The 11,644-nt window shown below is 33.0% G+C and overlaps 1 protein-coding gene across 6 annotated transcripts in view; it reads right to left on the bottom strand.

Annotated features, from left to right (window-relative positions):
* Positions 1–1,197: 1,197 nt before the first annotated feature.
* The window catches only part of LOC106472183 (ATP-dependent RNA helicase SUV3 homolog, mitochondrial-like), a 29,438-nt gene continuing 18,991 nt past the window's right edge, over positions 1,198–11,644 (bottom strand). For all 6 annotated transcript variants that reach the window (XM_013932809.2, XM_022400788.1, XM_022400786.1 and 3 more), the window contains exon 2: positions 1,198–5,125. In XM_013932809.2, the coding sequence (XP_013788263.1) occupies positions 2,737–5,061 (2,325 nt within the window). In that variant the 5' untranslated portion in view covers positions 5,062–5,125 and the 3' untranslated portion in view covers positions 1,198–2,736. The remainder of the gene's footprint in view (positions 5,126–11,644) is intronic.

Raw genomic sequence — 11,644 nt, 5'->3', positions numbered from 1 at the left:
TTGGTTTACAAAATTTAGTCACCTTAAATTACACATATTTGTGAGAAATAAATCCCCAATCCATATTAACTTGCATAGATCTCTACACCACCCCTTAAAATCAGGATGACCACAATCCAGGAAGGCATGACACAGAAACAGAATCAAGCAAGTATAAGCCTTACCGAATAATCATTGTGACATGTAACCTTTGTTTAAGCCAACAGATGGGTAAAAGTTTATGCATCCTGTTTACAAAGATACAAACTAACCATCTACAAACAAAATACCTGCACAAACTTTACCTGAATATATCTAAGTAAAGATATATTGTTTAATAGTTTTGGAAGGGTGAAATCAGCATTTCTTTCATCTGCAGCAACTACTCCTTTGCTAAATCAGGGCATCTTGGGGCCTTAACCTTGAACTTTGAAAGGCAAAATTTTAAGTTAACTAGCAAGTTCTTAATCCCTTGTAATTAACTTCTAAACACATGCATAACAAATGAAACACACAACATCAACAAAGGGAAACTTTATTAATACAACAAAGGGTTAACAACTAGTTAAACCAAGCAGAAATTAAGTGACCTAAAACATTACATCAAAATAAATGAAACTGGATAAAACAAAATTCAAAATAAATGAAATCAGATAAATCAAAATTAAAATAGAGAACACATGAATTATTGCTACAAGCACTAAAAAAATAATAGAATATCATAGATATAAAACAGGATGCAAGATTAAAACTATTATAAATCAAATAGAACTGAATACAAAATAAAAAATGAGAATGACAGCCAGTAAACTGAATGAAGTCACAAAATAAGACTAATTTTAAACTAAATGGCATCTGAGAAAGAAAGGTCTCAGGAAATAAGGCTGAACATAATTAAAAGTGAAGAAAATGCAAAGTTAAATAAAACCAAACTCAGAATTAACAGTTTTTCAACTACAACATCATACACATACAGCAACAAGTACTCTAAATGCCAAGTTATTTTTTAGTGATCCTTAAGCATTAAGTTAGCTCACAGTATTGAGCTATCTATTCTTACAACATGATTAGTCTAGGCCTAGGTTTACGTTTCACAAAGAAGCTACACTGATGTTTTAATATGAATGCAAACATGTAAATCTTAAACATACTTAAATGATAAAAACAAGTTAATGATATTAAATTAATTTTCAATGATTTAATTTCAACATCAAAATATTGTGTTAGAACTCCAACTGTTTATTAGCATTAAGTACATTTAATTTTACTGATCAGCCATATCTCTGCATTATACAGAGGGTTGAATACATTATATTAAAACAATACTGAATATGCAAATCAGCAACCCACAAGGCAACCAGAACTGATATAAAGTGGTAGAATTGTATGTATCAGAACTACATTTTTACATTGTTTGACTATTTTTGAGCAGCATGATACCACCAAATACTGATTGCTTTTGGGAAAGGTATGTAACAGTCCTTTCTGTTGCAAAATATTTATACACTCAGAACATAAAGATGCATTCAGATTGGGGATTTGGAGTTTCCAAGACAATGATATTTCTTGTACTTAATGGCATTTTAAAACAAAGGAATATGGATCAACTTGGGGTAACAGGACCATCTACAAAGAGACTTGCAATACATCAAATCCCAGCCACGGTAAGCAAAGTAAGGCATCTTGTAACAAGTGAGATTCCATAATCAAAAAGAAACAAATAATATGTACAAAAGTCACTTCCCAACATATCTATTAAACTGCCACGTACCTCAAACTGTTGGAGAAGGAAGTGGGAATTCATGCCATTCCATATGAAGACATACCATTCAAAGTGCCAAGTACAGTGCTTATGATTTTCTGTGATTTTAGACTTTTGCAGTGAATGCTGGGAAACCATTGTCTTCATATAAAAGATTGTTTATGGAAAGCATGCACAGAAGAATGGTGTTATTTGTACAGAATAATATCTTACAGTGTAAGCTACCCTGAAGGGCTATTTCAAAGATGCACAGTATTCAGACAGTGCATTATCAAGAATGGTAACATATACTGTAATGATGTGGTGAGGCTCCAAAATCATTTCAAATGTAAAATACTTGACCTCTGTAATAGAATCACTAAATTTCACATAAATATAATAATGAACTGTTTCAAACCCAAAACATTGCCCAATAAAAATCTTTCACATAATAAATCAACTATGCCATAGAATTGTTACTAATAGAAGAAATGTGTTCATTTAGAAAACATGTAAAACTAGAGGAATATAATTTATTTTACTCCCCAAATTAATTTCATAGTAAGAAACATGCAAAATATATTCAGGATAAAAATTAAAACCAGAATACATAAAACTACCCAAAGCATTACATGTTAAGCTGTCCACAGTCTAACCAAAGGAAGTCTAAGAAGCTAATAACTAATCCAATAATTTCATTGCATAATGTTTTCCCATATTTTAGTGCAATGTAAAAATTAGTTATACATGTAAAATCTATTACACAAACTAACAGATAGTGTGTGTATGAAGTAAATCATTCTAAATGAAAAGACACTTGTCTAATTTTTGGTGTTTATTAGTGTGTCTTTTCGACTGGTGCAGAGTAAAAGGTATATTAGTAAAGCAGTACATATGTTTTTCTCTCAATAAAAGGCATTTTATCAATATTAAATTCATTATAAAAATGACCACTTCAGACAGGTTTGATATGCTACTTTATAATTTTATGTAACAATAGAAAATGCACAGTACTTTTATTTCAACACTACATCTCTACTTTGTAGTTCTCTTTGGCTTTTTTTTCCTTTTGTTACTATTTTCCTACCACTGCTATTACCACCTTCTTCCCACTCCTTCTGAAGTTGCTCTAACATCTGGTGAGTTAGAAGTCCTTTATCTAAAAGTTGCTGTGTTAGTTGTCCTTTTCCAATACTAACAGAACTTGCTGCTTTAACAAAAACATCATTACCCCTTATATGCCTAGATTTGTTCCGTATATCCTCATTATGTCCTGAAAGTTGCTGTTCTTCAGTAACAACCTGGTCTTTCTCAAATTCTCCAGTCTGAAGTAAACTAGTGATGCTATATACACCCTCCTGAATTATTTTGTCAAGCTCACGCTGTATCATCCGAACATGCTCAGCATCAGGAAAGAGGTCTAGGAACCTGTAGCTTAACCACAAGTACAAATCCAAAACATCAAATACTGCTTCCAGATGCACTAAGTCCATTATTGTTTGTGGTGGATTAAAAGGCCAACCAATGCTTGTCTTTAGCCATTCAAAAGTCAGAAGATCATTGTGACTATACTGTCTGGCAAATTTTAGAAACATTGAGCATACAAAAGGTATCTTACGATTTATTGGCGCACAACAGAAGACGTAGCGAGCTCTTAAAGGTAGTTGAACATGTTGAATCATGTCTGCTAGGAACTTAAAGTCTTCTATATTACACATAAAATATGAAGCAGTGTTAACCTGACTCAGACTTAGAAAAATGTCTATCAAGTTAGCTAAAGTAGCATGAGGAAGATTATATGCAAACAGCTCAATCTGATCAGCTGTTGGGTGTAGACCTGCTGCTGTAATTGGTTGCACAGGTCTGGACATTATCTCTTTTAAAACTGGAAGATCCTCAGCATGAAAGGTAGTAACAAAGCCTTCATCAAACTGGGTGCCATATCTTCCTGCTCTACCTGCTATCTGAAGTGCCTGTGATGTAGTTAAATTGTCCATTTCTTTTTCACCTTTTTCATTCATGGATGGTTTCATAACGGAGTAAAATATGATCCTTCGAATGCTTAAGTTCAGTCCCATGCCTATGGCATCTGTTGATACCAAAATCTTACAAGGATTTAAAGGGTCATTGAATTTGTTGGCTTGAGCGAGTTTGGTGCCTGGGGGAAGTGCACCATAAATGACAGCACATTTATGACCTCTTCGTTCTAACTGAAGACTAATAGAAAATATGTCATTTTTGCTGAAGCATACAATGCAATCCCCTTGTTCTACATTATCTAGACTACCCAGTGCACCGTCTTCAATAGTAAGTTTTGTCAGACGTTCATACCTGCGTATTTCCATTTCTTCTCCAACTTCATTAACCATTTGTTTTATCAGATTTAAAGCTGCTGCTTCCCCACAGATATGAATTTCCTCTGCAACAAGGCCTAATAAAGCTCGTGTCCAGGCCCATCCCCTCCCAAAGTCTCGAATCATTTGTATCTCATCAATAACTGCAACTTTGTATGGAATGTTAGTGGGTGCCATCTCTACAGTGCAGGCAATGTGCCTAGCAGGAGTTCCATCAGGGTTGGCATTTTTACGTTCTTCTCCAGTTACTAAATCACAAGGAGTTCCTCTAGAATTTGTCTTTTCTTGAACTTCTCCAGCAAGTAGTTTAAGTGGGCTACAATAAATCCCAGATTCTGCTGTAATGAAACGTTCCAGTGCATGATAAGTCTTCCCACTGTTTGTTGGCCCTGCATGAAAAATTATTTTCCTGATGATGCTGCGGGCTTCAGGGTACCAATTTGCTGGTAACCTTAGGTCAGAGATTTTCTTCAATTCTTCCATACATTCCAAATGAGGGAAAACTTGATGGGCATGTTTTAAAAAAAATGGTACAATATCATCAACATGACCACTACCATGAATTACATCACTCACAATGATGTGGAGATCAGTTGGCAAATTCTCTGAATCCATACAAAACTTACGAAAACTAATAAAAGCTTGTTCAAACAGCCTGTTATCTAAGCCATTTTCTTCACTCAATTTTCTGATCTGAGGCCTTTTATGAAACTGATTTAAAATTTTAAGTATATCTTCTTTTTTAAGTTTTGATGAAAGTTCTTCTCCAACACTGATGTCATCTGCATTTCTTAACACTTTTACAGGCATGAAGAGTGAGGATACATCATTTTTCTCAGATTTCCATAAGAAAACTTGGGTGTGTAATTCATAAATCTGAGTTACAGCTATTGGCATGTAATAGAGTCTTCTACCAAGAGACATTACACTCCAAGATCCCCTTATCAATGGAATATAATGAGCAATGGCAGGTCTTGCAGTTTGCATGTTTGAATTATTTGTGATTATAGTGAAAACATCAATGCCACACCCAGAATATCAAGTATTTCACCTGTAAAGAAATAGAAAGTCACGTAAGAAGAATAAACATTTGAATATGGTTGCGTTATCTAAAAATACAATAAACTTTAATTTTTTGGAAATCATTTGCAGTAATATAACTCCAGAGTTAGTTTTTTCATACCAATTTAACAAATCATTATTTGTATGTATATATATATATATATATAAAATCAAGAACAATGAATCAAAAGATTTTTAAATATAGCATAAGATTAATACTTCACTCTGCTTGTGTGAGAAATGTCTTGGTTTACTTTGATAATGTTTTTTACCTATTGCATTGAGAAATCATTCACAATTTTTGAGTGTACAGTGAGTACTTTTTTTCTGTTATCCTACTTGGTGCTTCCTTTGAATAAGTTTTTTCTTCTTTCTAATGAACCTTTCAATTAATGGTATGACAAATCTGCAAACCATGCATACAGTTTCAATGTTTTCCTACCCAAGTTATGTTTAATTTGGCATTCTTTTTTCTCATTAACCACTACAATAAATTTTTAGAACAATAATAATATTTATTTAGTAATAAAAGTCACAAAAACAGCTATACATCCTCTGTACTTTTACTGCATTTGTGCAGCCTTTTTACTTGCATTCTTGGGTGTAGCACTGCATGTAAAGAAAGCGCATACACACCGATATGTAAGTATTTAGTAAAATAATAGTAAAGTTGGGCTAGAGTAAGTAAAAAAACAACATAAAAATAGTGTACACTGCTAATACACTGTAACTCACCTGTTTAAAAGATTACTTTTCATCTAATAGCTTTTTTAAATGACATATGACTAAACTAAAAGTTGTCTGTGCCCTTAACCCTACATATTCATAAAAGACCTATAACCAAATATGACGAAGGGAAGATAAGTGCAAATAAAAGCATATATTGTAAATTCATCTTAACTTTAAAAATACTTAATTGAAATAAATTAATCTGCTTCTGTGTTGTATTTATGTTTAACTACAGAACCTACATCTATGAGATGGAAGTCTCTCTAAATGATCCCCTACAAACCAGGAAGTTGTAAAAAATTGTAATTTCAAAGCCAGTACTAATCACTCAGAAAATACTAATTATCAGGGTAAGCAGATTATCTCTTGTCAAGCAGATACCAATCAAAAATAATGTAACTAAAAAAAAGATACAACTGAAATAAAGACAAGATAATTAAAAATTGTAAATTTAACAAGGGGGAATATGGACCATATTATCTAATATAATATATATATAATATATATAATATATATTAAACTTTGCAGTTTAATCAAAATGCAAAGAATTATATTTTCAAGCCTGCAACAAAGGACTAAAAAAAAGATAAACAAACTAGGCTGAAAATAGTATCTACAATATTTTCCCAAGCTATAAATCTCTATTTTGACATCACTAAAATTAATAAGTATTGTAGACATGGAGTTAAACTTGTTTCTTAAGTTTTTATGTCCATTTTTGGAGAATAAATATTAAGCTACATACATACATATGCATTCAGTTGAATGCTACATGTTTTTCAACAGCTTACTGTTGCATTACCTTTTCTTCACCCAACCATTATTATTTACTGAGCCAGGTGGTTTTGTGCTCAAGGTTTCCTTGTAAACACGCATTTAACAAGTGTCAAGTTCAATGTAAGCCACTCACAACAACATCACATATATTATGTATTTATAGGCACAATCAACTAACAATGAAAAATAACCAACTTTTTAAATAGGTCATGGACATTTGCAGCCTTTCATATAGTACATCTGTCTAGGATTTGGTGGAAAATACAGCCAATTTTGCTGTAGGCTTGTGAAACTAAAATATGAAAGATAATAATAATAAAATACACACTCACAGTTTCCGTGAAGTATGAAAATCAGTAGAATAAATCACCAGTCACAAAAGTAGAGAAATCTACTATGGTAATCTTCTGTTACAAAACTCACTGAAATAGTCACAGAAAACTAAGTAGAGACAAATTACAACAGCAAATCGAGAAACAATGAAGAACAGCAAACTCAAGAAATGATGAATCCTCAAAGTGGCAGTTTACAATTAATGCACTATATGTTACACAAATTACTTTCCAATTCATGTGCATTAGTAAAACACCAGATTTTTTTAATGGTGGAAAGTGAAAGACAAAGATATTCTTCAGGGTGAAGAAATGAGGGAGTTTGAATTACCATATTGGCCAGATTATAAGGCGATGTTTTTAAATTAATAAACAGGCTGTAAAATTTAGAGTTGCCATATAATCGTGGCTGACCACAGGGCCCTTTCCCCTACTCTAGCCTGTCACATTTCTCAATGTCCAGACAGGATCCATCTACGCATGTGAGCCAGATGTTCGCTCAAGGTCATCACTAATTCTTGCAACTAATCCACCTGCAGGCTGTTCAGTTATATTGAGGACCTAAAAAAAGGTTGTTATGACACTAAATTTTTTTTATTTCCCATGGTTTCTGAAAATGGGGGTCGCCTTATATTTGGGATCGCCCTATAATCGGGCCAGTATAGTAATTTTAAAACTACCCTATGACACACTCAATACTGCATTCATTACTGTTGTCTCAATGCCCAATGAAATACAATGAAATAAAAAACAACAGTGTCCTTCTTTTTCAAGTGACTGAACAACAACTGAATATTGATAAAAAGTTATTAGACTTTGAAAAGAAGAATCCAACAGTGCACTAGAGAAAAAAAGTAATAGAAAAGAATTTCTCCAAAGACAACTGAGTGAGAAATGCAAACCATGATTGAGCTGGTTAAAAGGCCATCATCAGATGAATAGTTTAGTCCATGATTAAAGTTAGAGTAGAACACTGAAAACACGTCACATAAACACACAAAAAGTGATATGACTAACCGTGGCTTAAACCATTCATCTTCGAAGATAAAGGATCTTGATCTGGAAACTACAAAAAGGGAATCTAATAACTGGTTGATTTTATTTTAAAAAATTATAATGAGTGAGTAATGCAATTGAAGAAACATTGAAAAAACCAAAAGGATGAACAGACATATAAACAGGTAAAACCTGGAGATGATAAAAAATCTGATGAAAAATAATAATGCCAAAAACATAATATGACTTCAAGTGAATGGAATGGTTACAAGCCCAAAGGTATTATTAATAAGTTTGAAAATAAAGATATCAACAAAGACATTCAAATAAACTACAGTTGAGCTGTCAAGGCATTTCAGAATTGCATGACCTGAAAAGACTGAAAATAAGATGCTGTAAAATAAATTTGGTAGACCAACCATTAATGTAGAAGATTCAAAAGAAACAGATACTATTCAATAGATAATGTCTAAAGTATCAAAAGCTCCCCCAACCCATGAACTATGTATATATCCACAAGATAGGGAAGAATTTGAATTTTTATGTTGAAACAATTAAAACATTAAATGCTGGAGATCTAATTTTTTCAAGAAATTAAACCTAAGAGAACATATAACTCCTCAAAATATTTGATTGAACAGAAAAAGCCTTCTACAAAATGAATGTGGGCCATGATAAAGATGATGGTATTCCAAAGAAACAAATACTTCAACAAATACAACCTTGCAGGTAATGTGAAAAAATACTTGACTGATTTGATTCTTAAAAAAAACTATTTAGTGGAGTCTAAACTAAACATAGAAATTCAAAATGCTCAAGGTAAAAGGTTAAGAGAAGATATATCTTTGAGAATTTCACAAACAAAGTCATATAAGTAGTATTTTTCTCAGAGAAAAGACGAGATTGCTCTTGGAAATATTCTAAAGTCAATCATTTGTTTGCTCATCTAGAAGTGAAAATGACTTCAAAAAATGAATAAAAGTAACAAAAGCCATGAAAACATGCTTAGCTGTGGTACTACAAAAAGAAGAGCTCACAGCATGTAAAACAACCACCCTACATAAATCAAAGTAAAAGGCATGACATCCCAAATGAATGGCCACCTGCATCATACACTGGTCCACTCATAATGCTAGAAATATCTTCCAAGGATTTTTCATCTTGAATAACATTATCAGAGTTTACACTTGAAATAATAATGACAAAATGCCACTTTCCTTAAGTCTTCTTTGGAATGGCAAAAAGGTAAGAATAAAGTCTAGAAAAAGATAACTGCAGGATCCTTAATAGCCTGTTTGATAAGGAAGCTTAGAATTGCCTGATTCAGAAGAAAGCCCTTGGAAGAAATAAGTAAGAAGAGACAAAGCCAAAAAACAAAAGTATTGAGAAAAAAGGAAGAGAGGATTAGAAACTGAAAGTCTGCAAAACAGTACATAAGGATCTTGCAATAAAACAAAGAGCACAAATATATAAAACATTACAACTGTCCAACTGAATATATATCAACACTAGGAAGGAGAATGGGCTTATCAAGAAAAACTCTGGGAAGAACACAATCAGCTTGCTCAGTTTGAAAAGTAAAGCCAACCACATGATATCAGAAATAATATTCATCTAAGCATCACAAGAGAGGAACAAGAAGCACAACACGACCACTAAAATGGATTCAGATATTGACTTACGTCGATGAAAGTTCTCACAAATTGCTGTACATAAAGGAGCATACCAAAATAAGTATAGCCACTAAAAACTGTTGTAACCAGCATTATTTAGCAAATAGGAAGAATAGATCTGACAACAAATGATCCTAACAACACAGCCTTTCTAAAAACAACACACACACAATAATAATTATAAAGTTGAGAATAAGACTGCTAGAAGCATAAACTTAGTAAATGAAAAGTGGATACCAAGAATAATACAGTTAATCCAAGAATGTGGTAAATTAAAAATATCATCTAAAATTTTACCATAACAAAAAATCAAATGAACAAACTCATTCTCTTAGGCATAATCAAACTCAAAATATTAAATTCAAAACAGCTACAAGACATGTAATATGGGGAAAATGCTTTCAAGGGCCATTGACCTAGAAATAAGTTTTGAAATTTTCTGCAAAGAGACCCTACAATCACAGAATAAGAGCACTGAGCCAACAAAAACCAAACATCTAAATAAGTAACTATTGACTGATGAGGATGAAGCCTGGGTAGAGTGTAAGTAACAAATGAAACATGCGAGTGAACTAGGCTCAAGCTGCTTTTCGGTGATTTTAAATAATAAAATACCTACATGTATAGTAGTTTTAACATCATTTACACACTACAGTGAACCTGAACCTATATTTATTAAAATTCAAAGAATATGTAGCACTGATGATACTAATTCATCCTTCTGAATTATTCAGCACACAAGCTGTTTAAAAGACTTAAAAGACATGAATCCAAAAAAGGATTACTGATGAGAGGTGGAATTCTTCAAAACCAGTATAACACAGTTGCAAGTGGTGAATCGAAGGATATATTGCACTTCATATTCATTTTTAATAACAAACAGTGAGCTTAAGGTTCTTTTTTTTTAACAAAGTAAAATACTAACTAAAGTTACACATCATTATTTTCAATAATGTAAACCTGTAAAATACAAACTACACATACTCAACTTAGTGTAAAATTCTTTTCAATAACATGAATTACTAACTAAAAGAACTTAAATGTTCATTCTATAATTTGGTTTTGTTTGGTTATAGAAATGTTCTTTAAAGATTACAAAAGTTACCATTTTCCTAAACTGAAAATGTATTTCCAATAGATACATACCTCCTCTCACAAAAAGCTTTCTTGACTTGTACTGCTCTCTACTGGCACAAAGTTTTGCTTGCCACTAGCCTTGCTATTCCCACTTATTTCTGCATACTAACATGCAAATGATAATGCAGCAATCCTCCACCAATAGGAGTGCAACACTACCCCTATCATAACTAGTGCCTTCTCTAATCATGCAAATATTAATCACTCGGAGGTTGGTCATAACTAACCAAATCACACCAGAAGTGGGAAATGTAAGAAGGGGTAAGTATCTATCAGAGATACATTTTCAGTTTAGGAAAATTTTAACTTCTAAAATATCTTACCTCTTCTCACAAAAAGCTAGAATCCTACACTGAACTGGTGGAGGGCCAGTGAGAATAGTCAAAAGAAAGATCATGAGGTGTGATGAGGAAATAAAACAACACATCAGTGGGAGATCGCACCACTTCTAAGCCAAGTATGCTCTTCACCTTTAGCAATGTGTCATCAAAATGTAAAGGGTGGGAACTGGGAATGGTCCCAAAGAAAATACAGAAATAATGCAACCCCCCTGGTGTAGAGTGGCTAGGGTGTGATAGACCATAAATGGGAGTTCAACCTCAACCAACAACTGGCAGCATCTGGAATTATACATCAGATCTTTGGTATACAGATGCTACTAATTTGGTATTGTGCCATACACAAGTGGGAAGTCATGTGTCTTATCCAGTTACAATCAACATCAGATCCACTGGGAACCAACATCCAGCAAATGGTAGGAAGAGGGACCACAAGTTTGGGGTTCCATCTTCAGTCCAACACCTGGCAGTATTGGGAATTTATCATCCAGTACACAGTAGGAGGAGAGTACCAGCCATACACATG

Source organism: Limulus polyphemus, unplaced genomic scaffold, assembly GCF_000517525.1.
Source record: "Limulus polyphemus unplaced genomic scaffold, Limulus_polyphemus-2.1.2 Scaffold5142, whole genome shotgun sequence".
NCBI lineage: Eukaryota > Metazoa > Arthropoda > Merostomata > Xiphosura > Limulidae > Limulus > Limulus polyphemus.
The sequence above is the reverse complement of the archived record's forward strand: the minus strand, read 5'-3'. Positions and strand labels throughout refer to the sequence as shown.